Below are 16,248 nucleotides of genomic sequence, written 5' to 3'. Positions count from 1 at the left end.
TTGATTATATAGTAAATAGACTCAAGAAACAGATTCTGATAGTCAGTTACAATCTATGATAAAACTTGCAAAATGTTAATCTCCTTAAGAAGGGGAGAGGGAGTATTTATTTTTTGTGAGATTTTAGCTAACAGGAAAGCTTAGAGATGGAAATAATTCCCCAGAGATTGAAAAACATTACAGAACCTGATGTCTTCAAGTCATTCTGTTAACATAGTTGTTTTCCACATACTGATGCTCTCGTACTCTATTTTTTTCTGCCTTACACAGCCTCCTTTTCTCTCTTTCTTTCTGACCTACACACAGTCTTTTTATAGTTAATTCAATCCCAAAGCCAGTGTCATAGACAGGTCAATATAAAACTTTTTTATTTACAGCACACACACTGTACACTGCTGTACAAATACACACTGTGCACCACACAGAGAAAACATCCCAAATCACCTCTCTAGTTTGAAGCTGAAGTATTTATAAAAGCTGGATCTTGCTACCACACACCAGGCAGGGCCTATTACAAGACACATGGGCAGCCACACATGTGCCTGTGTGTAAATATAGCCTTAAAATGAGTGCCTGTGGCTCTAAAAACCTGCAATTTTCACGCAGCCTCCAGCTCGACTGGTCGGGCGTTTGACTCAGTTGCCGAGGTAATGGGTATAAGTGTTTCCTGTGTATGGTTCAGTTTGACCTTCCCCTTGAGACAAATGCAAGAGAACCCTCTGCCACACAAGCTGCTATTGGCCGCCCTGCTAATGATCTAATAATATAATATATATATATATAATATAATAATGACTAATGATTCAAATTTGGACTGGATTTTATATATCTCAGCAAGATGTTTTGAGCTGTATCATTCCCATTCAGAGTTTAATTTAATTTTTTGCAGCAGTTGATTGCATTATTAGAAAATACTGGGCCATAATTGGGACAAAGATTTTGGGGATGTCATTCAGTCATTATAAGGGTTTTCCAGATCATCCACTTATGGAGAAACTCCTGAATTTTTGTATGGGATAGTGGCTATCACCAGTACACTCACTGAGAGCTTTAGGCATGCATACTCACGCCTGTATATTTGCTACATTCTCAAAAACCTGCTTGGTATTACTAGGTATGTAGACCATTTCTTTGCTTATGTACTAAAGGGAAACAGCTCTGAGCATAAGGTCAGAATCCTGTGTGGCAGCAGTTAGGTAATGGTGAATAAAATGTGATTGAAATTGACTATTCCTTATACTTACCACATCCTTCATCTCTGTCTGTCACACACACACACACACACACACACGAGATACAGTAACCTAATCAATGTTCTCAATCAACCCCATTGATTTCCCACATATGGCTGTAAGTCTAAATCAATTGGTAGGTGGCCATGATGGCTGTTCTTAAGAAATAGATAGGACAGTCAGACCCCAGCCAGGCCACTGTGGCCCCCTTCAGCATTTCAGAATCCCTGTCTGGCTTGTGTGACATCTGGGAGTCTGGGCTTTATAATATTACTTTACTGCTTCTTATATACTGTTTATATGTGGTGTACATCAAGTCACACAGTATAGGGAACACAGATTTGGATTCATTACTGTTTTTCTGTTGGCAAGTGTGACTGCAATATGTTAACATGCAATTTTGGATTTTAGGATTTACTAGAATTTGGTCAGTGATGTGATTTATTGTATTTTATTTTTTGTATCTACATTTTGTCAATGTGTCCTTTCTCATATAAGTGAATTGACCTATATAGTAACCCTAGCCAGAACCAGCACTGGGTTTGACAAATATAAAAAACTGAGGATACAGATCAGTCTGAACTCTTGCATAACATGCACACATTCCACACAAACAGAAACACCCCATCATCATTGTGTATTCCATGTGTAAATCCAGATTAGCAGATGATACTTTGCTGTAGGGGAGAGATGATCATGAATAAACCAGCAAGGCTTCATTAAAAGACAGACAGACAGAAATCGGGATGTGGCCAAAAGCCCAGGATGTACAAACAATCGTAATGTACATAAAATATACACTACATGCACACATCTTGCATCTACGCAAATCTGAAAGGAAAGATATTAAACGTCCTACTTTTTTGGTGTTGAACTCTTTCTAATTACTTATTTTGTTCTCTTTCTGTCCTATGTGTTGACAATAATGCATTTATATTCAGGTAAGTCACATCTTTTTATTTCTGACCTGTAACCTCTGTTTTAAGTCTCCATGGGTTGATCCCTTATCAGACTTACTGTATCCTACAAACCCTGCAAAGCCTGTCTCACACATTAAATCGCATAAATCGTTATTTTACTCTAAAACCTTAATCTCTGACTTGCAGCATTACCCATCTTTTCTTTATGACATTGAATGTATCCTATTACGTTTGTATTTGGGATATAATCTATAAATGATGTGACTCAATGAAAAGGGGCAGTAGAGGAAAGCAAGTTATTATTTTTTAAACGTGATTTCAGGTGGTAAGAGGATAAACATCCACGACTTAGGTTGATAGGATGCACTGATGTTGTCCCAACACAGGCCACAATATAATTCTTAGGTGATGGATTATAATGATATTGATCTTCCTCAGCACATACTCAAAATCTGTGACAATGTCATGTGAATGAAATTATATTTTCCAGTAATTTAACACAAATCCAAACTAATTGTTTTGATCTCTTTTAAACAAGAGGCCTGGTAGAATTAGGCCTTTTCCAACTCTAAGTTCCTCATCATGCATGTCTTCTTTTTATTGCCTGTTTATATTGTTTTTATTTTTCATATGCAGCACATTATTCAGCCCGATATTATAGTTTCTATCTGTAGAGAGACTGAATTTTGGAGAACGACAACAGTGGTCAGCTGGAATCCGTCTGAATCCAGTTTTTATATCCTGTAGTTACAGTACAAGACTGCTGTTTAACCAGTGGAGTTTTGCCACGTGTTGGATTGCAAAAGCAACATCAGACATCACAGCTTGAACAGATCAGATTCAGTTTCAAAAGACATATCAAACACAACCAATATACTGCATGAACATGACACAAATTATAAACCTAAATTAAAATAAATGCAAGGAATAAGAAAAAAAATTACTTGCATTGTGAAATATGCCTTTCAATTAGTGTGGTGCAGTCCCCAGTCTTTCCGGCCTGTGATCCATTGAAAACAGTCATGTCTTGCAACCTTCATCAGCCTTACAACCTTTTTCAGCTTTATACCTTATCATGTCAGATAATGGGTAAATCAGAAAAGTATGTTTTTTATCTTTCCCATACTTTCAGTATTCCCATACTGCCAGCTGTTTTAATGTGATTGGTTAAGACCAGAGAATTAAATCCACCTCTTTGGTTTTACTGCTTTGGCTTTGTGAAAACATTGGTTAGGTAGACCTCAAATAGTTTTAGAGCCAAGGCCTTTATGATAAAGCTTACAGTTAGAGCCATTTGAGTGAAGCCACCACCAATTAAGGTGGAGGTTGGATGAAGTCTAGTTTTATTGAGTGGTTAGGTAGGTTTATTTGAGGGTTTGCGTGTTTTCTATTACTGGTTATTTCCACATTTGTGTTTTTGTGGAATGCTGATTTTTATCCACTTATCTGAACAGAGGAGTTCTATGTCAGTCACACACACTTTCCAAAGCACTCAGATGCCCGTCAGCTTGTTGTTCATGACATCTAGTTAAGGTAGACGTGTTACAGCATGCAGAGGCTTGTGGGTGGGATTAACATGTACATGACAGAGACTTGTGTGTACAAACACAGTCAAATCACTTTCAATTAGCAACATATTTTACCAGTGTTTGTTTGAAATACTGTACTGCTTTTATGATTATTATAGACAATATATGCATTGTTGTCATATTGTTCCAATAATAACTTGATGTTAAAATGTTTCCTTATTTGTTTCTGTGTCAAATAAGGACCATTGTTTAACCTGTTACTAACCTTTACAATGATGACATACACAGATGAGGTATAACATTATGACCACCTGTGCAATTTATTGCAATCCAATGCAGTGGCTTTGCCATTAATTCTACTTCTGCAAGGTTATAATTTCTCAGTTTTCATGTTAAAACTATCAGAAAGGTGATAATTCTTCTATGTGTTTATTATTGAGGTCAAAGTGGGTAGTGGAGTTGTACTGGAGTGCATTATAAAAGGAGAGGGTTCTAATGTTTTGGCAAAAACATTAAGTTGTAATAGATATAAGCAACAGCTAAACACCCAAAGACAAATGGTATTTAGACTTCTATTTGACTACTTGTGTTTCCACAGTCTGCAAGTGAGTCTGTACTGTATTTTTGTCTCCCTTTCATGTGACTCCATGTAGCCATTCAGAACAGCCAGTGTGAAAGGTTTGGGATATACCAAGCTTGTAGCTGCTTCGGATAACAAACAGTTGGATTGTGAGGATTAAAGCGATTATATTTGATGGGCATACAATGGATCAGCCTCAAGCCAGGGGCCCCTGCCTCACTCTGAACTGCTGACTGCCCAGATTTTTTACAATCGCAGTCATTAACGAGGCACACCCATTATGTGTGTAATTTAGTTTTTATTTTTAATGCCCTGGTAAACATATATATATATATATATATATATATATATATATATATATATATAACTTTGTATGCTCAATTCAAACATTGTTATTGTACTTACATACTTGTTTTTGTAATTTTGTATCAGCATTAAGTAGACCAGTTAGAGGGCCAGAGAGCTATAAGAGTTGAGGGTTGGATTTTTTACTCTCTACCTCTTAAATGCTGATAGGATGGAGAGATTGTAGGTATTAGGGGGCTCAGTGTGGTACAGAGACAGTCGGAGATGTAGGGAGAAAGAGAGGGGAAGTAGAGTGGAGGGAGGGGGTTCCAAACCACTTTCCTGCAGTGTAGAAGTTGGCTTGCAGCCACTTAGAGCATGTGTGTTTGTGTATGTGTGCGAGGGGATACTTTGAGGGAGGGAGATGGCAGAGGAAGCAAGCAGAAACAGGAGCGTGTGAGTCAGGATCTGTGTGTCTGTGTTTGAACGCTTTGACCAAGCAGTGTAGAGGAAAGGGGGAGAGGAGGGCAAGAAAGAGCAAAAATCAGGAAAGACTGAGAATGAAGCAGAGGAAAAAAGAAGCTGGTGTTTGTTTTTTGTGGATACATGCGGAGGAGCCATGTTCTGTTTGAAAGGTAAGTGTTTGTGCCGGTATGACACACCAGTACGGTCCTAGTGCAGGAGTGGACTTTGGCGTTAGACTTTCTGAGACAAAGAAAAGTTGGACGCTGTCTGGAAGGGAATCTCGGTCAAAGCAACTTCACCTACTCGGTATCCCAAGCTGATTTTTGTTTTTAGTGAAGGAAAACCTTCTTGTTTTTTTCTTAGAACTTCTTCCTTTGTTCCTTCAGTTCCTCCTTTCAGTCTCTCACTCATTCAAGTTTCCTGACTTTTCCTCTTTTTGCTTTTAACTGCTCTTCTTGTCCTAATTATTGACTTTGTGGAAACATAATGAGGTAGTAACATAGAAAGCTGTTTATGCAACTCACTAAATGTGCTTTGAGTTTGCTTTATTGAACTTAAAAGGAGACTGTTTTACCAGCGACGAGTGATGTCTGTGTCTGACTGTTGTCCATAGTAACAGCTGGCCAAGCAGCAGATGCTGGGTTGCTGTCCTGCAGACTGGGGCCATGTGTTGGCTATTACTTCTCTGACCAGTTAAAAGTGAAATAAGAGGAAGAGCGGTTTCTCTATTACTGGCAGTTTTTTTTTTTTTTTTGTCTTTTTTGTCCCACTCTAGTGCCATTTTACAGTAGATGCTTGTGACTCTAGCTATTCTATTAATATTTGTTGTATATGTACAAATGCATGCACAGACACATACATGTGCACCAACATAAAGACTGATTTCAGTGTCAACATTATGTGAGGAATAGCAGCAAAAACTGCCCAGTAGGCTTCAGGATACTCCATGATAGAAGAGAACACTTATTGTCATCATCACTTCTTTATGCACTGCAGTGAAACTCTTATGCTGCAGTGAAATCAAAATCAGCTGCAACCTAATAAACCGTCCAAATGGTTCTTATCTTAGAAATGAGGAAATCCTTTTCTTTTTTGGAAATGATAATTTTTTTCTCTTTCTATAGGTTTAAGAAATGAGGTCAAATAAACGGAGCACTGCAACTATTTGTGGCAGCATTCCAGTTCATCAGCTGTATGAAGTAATTTATGTTGTTAGTTGTACAGTTTCCACACAGTGTAATGCTGAGCAGAGTTCAAATATGGAGAAAAACAGATGCTAGACAGAAGAATCTATTTCGTTAAATTAAGTAATGACCATTTTTAAACATGATTGTCTGCACTTGATAAACATACCTTCTAGTCAACATTAGCTGTAAAAACAAAAGCACTAGTTTGGCTCTCCGGCTCCAAAACACATGGTACACTGACCCAAATACTTTGCATTACATGTAACACTGTGATCCGACCAGTAGATTACTCTACATTGGTTGCCAGTAACAGAATGTTCGCTTAAATTATTGAATTCGGACTGTTCTAGTTGCCAAATCTAAGGCAGATTTTTGCACATTTTTAGTCCATGTTCCTCCACATCTAGCTGTGGCCAGAGTGAACTCTCATCTCTTTTGACCACACATGCACTCAGCCCCCCTTCTATTCCACAGTAAAGCTTGCATTTTAGTGTAAACCCTTTTGCTAGCCAATAATAATAATTAGGAGACCTCCTTCTTACTCAGAAGTTATCTGCAGTGTGAAAGGTTTAGAAGTTGCAACATCTCTTCGTGTCAAGGGAACATTAGCTCTGTCAAGAAATATTGCTGAGAATTAATTTGACCTTGTTGTGAGGTCATTTATGGGCAACTCAGGTCTTGTCCCGTCTGCAAAAAATGTCTTTGGCTCAGGTGAACTTGGTTCAAACTTTTCTTTTACTTGTTTTCAGGCACTCGGATTGCAGTTCTTTCAGATGGAGGGGTATTACAGCAGCTTCAGGTGTTGTGGTTCTGGACAGCAATTGAAAGTGAAGGGCGGATGTGGTGATCAAGATCCTCCTATAAAGGAGTGTAAACTTGTTTAAACTAATTAAATCATAAAGTGACGTACTTTCAGAATTATTCAAATGATGAAAAGTGTATTTTACCCCATTTAGTCAATGATGTGCAACTGATTTTCAACCTAATTTAAGTATTTTAACTAATACAACAACAATACCAAACAGAGTCAGTCATCAGAAACCTAACCAGCAACATTTTTATTCATTCAGCTAATTTACATTTACAAAGAACATCTTCTTGTGTTAGTTTGATGGGAATGTAAATACATTTAATCACGTGGGGGCCATGTGTTGGCTGTTACTTCTCTGACCAGTTAAAAGTGAAATGAGAGGAAGAGCGGTTTCTCTTATGCCTAAGTAATAGAGGTGTCAGCACCTTATTTTAGCAAACCTATTAGAGTCTTCCCTTGTTAACCTGTTTGAACTTGTAAAAGGACAGTCCTTCATTAAACATTGCACCTGTGCTGTGTGGCTGTGGCTCCACTGTGACCTCTTGAACTGAAGCTGCCCCACTATTTGCCCTCTGGCCTTGTGGGTCGGGATGTTGATGGATGTTCTCACTATCGATGTGGCAGGCTGCTTATCTCCTTTGGAGGTAAAGAGAAGAACAACAGAGACAGGACAGGGGTACCAGAGGTACAGAAGTTTAGACAACAGAGTAGGTAAAAACTAGTGCTTTTGTCCATCTACATCAAGATACAGGACCAGCTTAGATAGACATAACAAGACCTTTTATAAATATATAGACAGTCTTGAGCCTCAGAACTCTGTATTATCTCTGTTTATGTTTACTATCTGTTTATGTGTTTTTGGTTCTTGTCTCTTGTTATTTCTCAGTTTTTGAGTTTGAGACACTTTTCTTTTATATGAAAACCTACTTGTCAACAAACTTGATTCTTATCTGTTTTTTTAAGTTAACCTATAACTTAAAGCTGCTTAACTGTGGACCAAGAAAACATCACACAACTTTAGGGGATAAAGAAATTCATATTAATATTAATAAATGGAATAATGTAAAATGTTAATGCAATAAAAACTTTGATTTTAAGAATTTGGACTGAAATGAATCCACAAATTAAGAATTTATTCCACTTATTCTAGCTACTTAATCCAATTCAATTTGTTATTAGGGTTGAATCTGCCTCATTTAGCTAACTTTCCAGTTAAGTTTAGAAACAGTTGCTTCTGGGTTTGTTGACTAATTTAATTTTTCAGTCTTCACTTCACAAATCCATAGGTTTGCATCTGTAGACAAGTCACTGTCTTCCATAATTTGAGCTTATTTCTAGTTTTGATAGAAAAAAATAGATAGCGAGGACTCCAGTGAACCTTTTGTCCACCAAAAAGAGCTTACAAAACAATAGCTTTTTTGGATAATCAGGAAGTTTAGGAAGCTGCTTAGAAGTCGGTAAGGGGGGCTTTGTTTGTTTTTAGAATGAGACATAGTTTCTTAGTGAGAGTCAAGCTGTGATGCTTCAAGGGACAAAGCTTGAAAAGTTAGGTTTTGGGTGACGTTTGAGAAAACCATAGTCAACTCCCTGTATAGGAGTATGTGACTTACCCCGACAGAGGACTAACTCAGCATGAAGGTGCTCTCACTCCATTCAAACCTACATGTAGCCATGGTTACTATTGTCCCTATACTGAAAGCCGTCTGCAGTGGCTTCCTATTTCTTACAGAGAAAGGTATTTATTCATAAACACATTGAAGAATTTTAATGCACAAAAGCATATATTAAGATGCACACAGTGGACATTGTCCCAACATGGATGTTGTACTGTACCGAATAATGAGATATACGCAAAAAACACACACACATATGCTGACTAGTAATAATCCCAATGCTAGGGCAGTGGGCTTTGTGAGTACATTGCATACTGGGTAAAACCTAATCATTAACAGCAGACACTGAGACATATGACATTTGACAGTTTTGTATGTGATTATGTGGATATTCACACATGTGATTTCTCACCACCCCTAACATACATGTTGCATACACCTGCCTGTGAAATGGTAATGTATGTTTATGTGTGTGTCACTGTAAAGAAAAACCCTGCTGTGATGATGCTGTTATACATGACTATATACCCCCTGATGTTGCTCTCTGTGTGAACTGGATGACCTACTGTGTCCATGTACTTATGGATTTAGGGCAACAACAACAGTGTTAAGTGCAATTTAGGCCACAGTCAGAATTTTTTTGGCTGAGTGGCTCGTGTGTACGTGTGAGTGTGGTTTGTCCATTTTGTTCCCAATGTGCATGTGTTTCTTTGTGTACCGTGGTTTTGGTTTTGTAATCAGCTTGTGTGTTGGCTGACTCACCGTCCTGTGGAAATGATAACCATCAGTAATGGCTGTTTTAGCCTCTGGCTGTCTGCTGAGCCTTTGACAAGATCTCACACACACACACACACACACACACACACACACACACACACACACACACACACACACACAAAATTCCCTATTCCACAAAATTGCAATAGAGTTAATAGTGGTGCTTTTTAAGTATTTGCATATGCATGAAGTGTACTCACGCGGGTGTATAGCACTACTTTGGCACCACCAGAGGGAGACATTTGTCCTTAGTGTTTAAGCACACCCCTCCCCTTGTAACTTCTTAGTTTGCTTAACCTTTGTTTTTGGAAATGGAACCTCTCCGTTTCTGTTCAGTGACTGAACTTTTGTTTACTGATCAGCCGTCATTGTATTTGTCCAGTCTTTTTTTTTTTTTTTCCTAGTCCCATCCTCTACTGATCTCCGCCTTTTAATTTGGCCATACCAAAAAATCTGCCTACCTCCACAGTCAAGCTGTTCAAGGACTGTACCCACATATACACACCTGCACATGGCAGGTTAGTTTTTACCACCTTTGGCTAGTTTCACCCACTTTTTTTGCTTATTATCTGGTTTCTGCTGTGCTTACACCTGTATTACCTCTTGGTAATACAGATAAAGGTAAATTCATCAAAAAATTCAAAAGTAAGTTTGTTTTGTCCACGTCAAAACATTTGGATCCATATATTTTAGGACTGACCCATGCACCAGTTAAGCCACACTTGACATAGTGGTAGGTATTTGGCCCATATGAAGCTTTCTTCACACTTCAGGTCATCTGAGTTAACCAGCTGACCACATGGCAAGTCTTCCACACACTGGAGCTGTGGTGCTAATGTAGGTAATTATCCACAGCTTGTTGTCCATCTGTAGTGTGTGTGTGTGTGTCTGTCACAATCAGGGGCTAGATGCTGGATAATCTCGGTTTAGAGATTACAAGAGTAGCATTTGGAGAAGAGGAAAGAGGGAGTAGGAGGAGCTGGTAGGAGAGGCCATGTGGATGCCACTGGTCAATGTCTTAGCTCTGTGTCAGAAGGATGAAGAAGGATGTTCTTGATTTGTCTAACCTTATCTCTGATTTACTAAATGAACTGACTTTTAAGACATATGATTCCTTGGCTTTTTCTAGATCCTCTTTCACAGAGGCTGTGGTGGATGCTTCTTGTTCAAAATTTTCAATAATGCCCTGCCCTTTATTTTTATTCTTAAATTTTGCATCTTTGGAGTATTGTTCACATTTTTGTGGTGGATTTTGGGGGTCAGAATTCCTGTTTTTGCAAGTTGTTCACCAGACAGCCAACTAACAATTGTGTAGGATTTTGTAATGGAATAATGCTACAATAGTTCTTTGGAATATTTGTTCTGGAATTAAATCTTGTAATCTAAAATTGCACTCAGCCTTCCTTTGTCAGGCAAATCGATGCGAGTCAATAGAATCCCCTGGGAGAGTGAGAGGAAGGACAAAAACAGTAGGAGGAGAGCGAGGAGAAGACAGAGGGGGCTTGGGTCAACTGTGAGCCTCCAAACCTCAATCCTCTCTTCCCATAAAGATAGGGGGAATACTACTGGTGGTTTGGGAGCAAGGGGGAGGTCTTACACACTCACACACACACACACACCCACACACACACACACACTCGCCCCCACAAAAACCTTTCGGTCACCCTTCCATCGCACCACCTCAAGTTGGAGGGTCCGGAGAGAGAGAAAGAGAGCATTGTGCAAGAAGGAGGAGTTGGGGGCTTGTGTCCTGGACCAGAGCAGGGGAGGGTGCCTTGTCTGGGAGGGTTTGGTCTTAGCCGACCATGATTACATATGCGCACTGCCTCTCCTCAGAGCTAGTGGTCAGCTGCTGGCACAGAGCCTGCTATGAGGACCCCTCTAGTGAGAAGCGAACTCTGTGCTCTTTCAAGCCCACCAACAACATGGGTAACAGCCTCCAGGCAGAGGCCTTCCCCAGCCCAAAGCCCACCAGGCCAGAGGGCTGCCTGCGCAAACGTCTACTTTCGGTGTCAAAGGTTCACCAGAAGCAGGACTCTCTCTGGACACCCAAACCAATGCTTGGACCCATCGCTACAGGCTCATTGGGAAAAACGCAAACGTATCAAGACGCCAAAGGTACAGATAGCAGAGCAGACTCAACAAGTTGTGGAGATGGCACAGTTAGTTAGGATCAGAAAAACTAACGAGTAACATTCGAGCCTTATAGCTCATTTTCACTCTAGACTGTTGTCTACATTTTACAGTAGCCCTGTTCTAGAAGGGATGAAGTAGACCTTTAAACTCATAGATACTGTGATTATAGGGTTCTAGTCTGAAGAGTCTACACCAAATTGTTTGGCTATGTTATTATTTGGGGTTTATGTTGCACTGTTCTGAATTTACTTAAGTCACCTGAACTGAATAATTATATGTTGTACATCACATTGTCAGAGTCAAGACACATGCTGTTGAAGCTTTCCCAAACTAGGCTTTGTCTCTTCCTATTAGGTGATTTCCATCCCCTTTGTAGCTCAGTGATGTTTGCCGTCTGTCAATGTGTGTGCAAGTGTGCACCTCTACCTGTGTGTGTGTGTGTGTGTTACACTTGGCATCCAGTGTGATTACATTGCACATTGTAGCTTGTGATCTTTGGATTCAGAGAGCTGGTAGAGGGTTTCCCGGCCAAACATTAGATGACCCTTTGAGAAAGATTTTCATAAATACTCTCAAAAATGCATAACTTTGCAAAGTGGCGGACTAGTTATCAGTGAAATTTGGGTTTTGTTATGTTTGTGTGGTGATATTTTATTTCTGGTTTATTTACAGGCTTTCTTCTCAGGCAGTGGGCCACTTTCATGTATGCACATATTATTAGCTAGCATTGTTAATTCAGCCTCTGTGTTTTCACATTTATTTGTTAATGAACAAATATCCATGTTTATGCTTGCATTCTGACCACGCCACATCATTATTTGGGGCAGTATTGGTCCCCTGGGTGGCCACCCCTGGGAACAAGACACAATAGCTAGCAACTGGAGGTGATGATACAGGCCTAGAGGGAAGAGTAACAGAGCTGACACCACTGGGGTTACAGAGGTGACCCACTTTCACCTCTTCTACTAATAAAGGAGCCATCAGGGAGATAAGAGAGCAGTGAAGGATAAAAGAGAAGTTGAAAGAAGTGCCTCTGACCCATTTTGAGATTTATTTTTCACATTGTTCTGTCTCATGATGAACTCAAAATATAATCATTTAGTACCATACTATAGACATATTAGGGAGAACTTATAATGCCAGTGATCGGTGAACGTAAAGTAGAATGTACACCATAAACCAAAGTTGTTGTTATTGCAGGGTTAACATCCAGTTATTCGTTTTTTTATTTTTTTAATTGTCCAATTTCAAGTCTTTGTCTGTTTACTTATACAAACTAATCTCTAGTGTTTTTCTGCATGTTTGCTTTTTTCATACCACATCTCTTATTTCTGCATTTGGCCTAACAATTTGCTGCCAGATGAGTTCAGCCCATGCTTATGCCTGCTTTGACTAACACGCTCTGACAGCTCAAGATGTTGCAGCCATGGGTACAGTATTGTCTGGGCTCTGTAGTTTTAATCAACCTCCCAGTGACACTGTATTCACGCACCACTAAACAAACGACCCTTATACACACAACCATGCACAAACTGGCTAATACATCTTTTGTGTGCATTTGTTTCTGTCTTTTTGTGTGCCTGCTGTGTCTGTCTGTAGTTGATGCCTCTTATATGTTCCAATTTTCTGTTTAACTCTCCTATTAAAGAAATAAATCTTACTTTTCCTAGCAGCAGAATGGAAAAGACAACTTTTTTCTTTACTGAACTTCTCTCCTCTTCTTCTTTCCTGCTTTTCATTTATCGGTTTAGTGGTGGAGCAGGTGTTCCAGCAGATCCCCCATAATCCCTCAGTGGGGAGGCAGGTTCAGCTATCGACCAATCAGTACCAATGGCTCCCTTGGGAAGAGCACCTGAGGAAGGCCAGACTAAGGGCAAATGAAATGGATTAACTACATTTATGGAGAAATCACTTCCAAAAATCATTTAGGGTAATATCATTTTGGCACCAGGAATTGGAAGTGGTTTGATCTCCTCTTTAGCTTTTTGTTATTTTCTTCACATCACCCAATTATATAACTACATTTCCCATACTTACAATGTAGGAAAAACCCAATGAGTTGAGTGAAGATGGCTCTATCAGCTTTTATTCGAGCCTCCCATCTATTAAAATACAGTAATGGTACTGCTGTTAAAAATGCAGATCAAAGTATGTCAATTGCATATACATATGCTGTAAAAGAGGGCAATGAGCGTCTATCTACAGTAGTTCCTTCTTAGCCTTACAAAAAAAGAAAGAAAAGCAAGATTAAAGTTTCTCCTCTCTTTATTCCTTTTTTATCCTTATCCTTTTTTATCTTAACCCAGTTTAGTTATTCTAAATCAGTGTCCTAAACTGTGGTTTAAGGTCATGGTGCTGCACTGGCCTGGCCTTTTTCTCACCTTCTGCAGAAAAAACAGTTAAAGCAGCTCATCTTTTTATGACTCAGGGATTCTAGGTGAAGTGAAAAACCAAAAACACAATGGCATACGTTAGATGCTCTTTCTCATAGTCTCAAACACTGATGACTAACAAGAAAAAATGCTTAGTCCTGAATGTGCAAAAACCCCCACCCATAGCAGGTTGGTGGAAGAAGAACAATGGAAAGCACGACACACAGCTTAATGAGATGAAGAAAATGAGGGGAGTTCTCTCTCTCTCTCTCTCTCTCTCTCTCTCTCTCTCTCTCTCTCTCTCTCTCTCTCTCTCTCTCTCTCTCTCTCTCCCCCCCCTCTCAACACTTCTGAGAATTGGGGGTCATGGTTTGCTTTGAGTCATTCAACTGCAAAATGGGTTAAGGCTCTGTTTTTCTTCAAATCAACCCTGTTTACCACAATCTTTGTGACTCCATCTCCCTCCCTCTCTTTTTTCCATTCGTTAACTCTTTAACCCTGCTTATGTCTGTAATTGAGTGCATATATGCTCAGTTTAAATTTCTATCCACCCTGAATGTAAAATCTACTGCAGTCCCATTCACATCTTCTCGGTTGCGTCCCTTTAGATACTAATTTGGATAGAAAGTAAGAGAGGTGAACTGTAATCACTGGCTCTCTCTGTATAACAGATGGAGACTTCTCAGCTTGGTAAAGGCCTAATAGGTAGGGCTGGCTAGTGATTAGCTAAACAGGTGCTCCTCCATAATGTGTGACTAATGGCTAATGAAGCCATCAGTGACAAATACTGGGAGGTAATTGAGTTGGATAGTGTTCAGTCTGTGTCTGCACCCTTGAGGTCCTGGCTGAGATCCTGATCTGCTCGTGTGTATTCTTTTTTTTTTTTTCTTCATGTTTGTTGCTTTCTCTTGTTGTGGAGTTCACATCTGGAGCTTCACAGATACAACTTTATCCACTGCCTGCATTTGAGTTAGTGTTGCTGGGAGATAGAGTTGCTTGTTTTATCCAACCAACAGAACCCAATTTATTACATTCGTTATCCTGACAGAAAATCCCCAGATTCTAAAAAGAGAACAGCATATATTTGTATTTTCTTGGAAAACACTTTTGTCTTTCAATATGTTGTAGATGAGGTTGTCAAATTAATGAAGTCGGACAGGGCTCAGCTGGCTTTTTGTTTGGGGGACTGGATGCAATGGAAGATGCGAGTGAGTCAAGGAAAACCGTGTCTATTTCAGGAGGGATCAGGTGTTGGAGACCCTCAAGGCCCCATATGTGAACATTTGACATTTACATAATGGCTGGATTATCACATCAGGATAAAATAGACAGATAATCACTGTAATGCGATAAAAACTCTTTTCCTTGCTGAGTAAATGCAATTTCATTTTCTGTAGTACATTGATATAGAGAGCCCCCTGGAGGTTGAGTCCAAGCACTGCTCAATATGGTAACCAGACAGCTCTTGAAATCAAGATGTCTCCTTTTCTTTTCTCATCTCCTTTATGTGGTGATGTGGGTTTGTGTTGCAACATCTTATTACATTATAGCTTACACTGCTGCCTCAAAAAAGTGTGCAACTGATAAAGGGGTATGTGTGTGTTTAATTACAGAGGTGAAGTGTCTTTCCTGTATGTTTTTTTTTTAAAATCTAACATGCATGCTGTCAAATGAAACGCATCAATTTGGATCATTAGTGATTTATAAGACAAAAACATACATTTCTTAATAGACTGTATAAAACAGGAATTTGTGATAAACTAAAACTGATCTACAATGTAAAAACAATTAATGAAAATAATTTGTCTTATAATAAATGTATACATACCTCATATAAATGTGATTTCCAAACCCAAAAACAGCAACAGTGCTTGCCCTCTTCTTTAGCCACAGTCAGCTCAGCAGTCTTCTTGTTAGTAATTGAAAAATCTAATTGTAACACAGTGAAAGATAACTGTGTGTAATTGCTCCATGGCTGCACCGACTTTGGTCACAGCTCATTTCCCTAATATGCGCTGCTATTAGAGGAGGCTTTTTTCCATGCTGCTTCATGACTGGTACTCTGAGGTTTCTGGCCCTGTGTTCCCTGCTGACCAGTCTGCTCCCTTTCTGCATTCACAGTTACATTCCTTACTTCTTTTGTATTGTTCACAGAAAGTGCACAGTCTACAGTAACCCAGAAATATGTCTATAGAGGAAAAGCAATACATGTGAGGTACAGTGAAGTAGACTGTTCACAGAGGTAGTTGTAAGATTGTAAATCCATTAATCATTGAGTGCATGGCAGACAATTTACCATAGACTTATCCTTAAATAATAACCTAATTTTATCTTCTAAAAG

At 39.2% G+C, this 16,248-nt stretch overlaps 1 protein-coding gene across 8 annotated transcripts in view; it reads left to right on the top strand.

Moving 5' to 3' along the window:
- Positions 1-16,248, top strand: part of nhsl1b (NHS-like 1b) — a 95,289-nt gene that overhangs the window by 42,926 nt on the left and 36,115 nt on the right. The window contains exon 1 of one of the 8 annotated variants that reach the window (XM_067483038.1): positions 5,023-5,181. The exons of 6 other annotated variants lie outside the window; for them this stretch is intronic. In XM_067483038.1, coding sequence (XP_067339139.1) covers positions 5,166-5,181 — 16 coding nt within the window. In that variant the 5' untranslated portion in view covers positions 5,023-5,165. Of the gene's footprint in view, positions 1-5,022; positions 5,182-11,189; positions 11,518-16,248 lie in introns of those variants that run through there. One more of the 8 variants, XM_067483031.1, reaches the window with a different exon arrangement.

This window comes from Channa argus, chromosome 17 (assembly GCF_033026475.1).
Source record: "Channa argus isolate prfri chromosome 17, Channa argus male v1.0, whole genome shotgun sequence".
NCBI lineage: Eukaryota > Metazoa > Chordata > Actinopteri > Anabantiformes > Channidae > Channa > Channa argus.
Note: the sequence above shows the minus strand (reverse complement) of the source record. Positions and strands in the feature narration are given on the sequence as shown.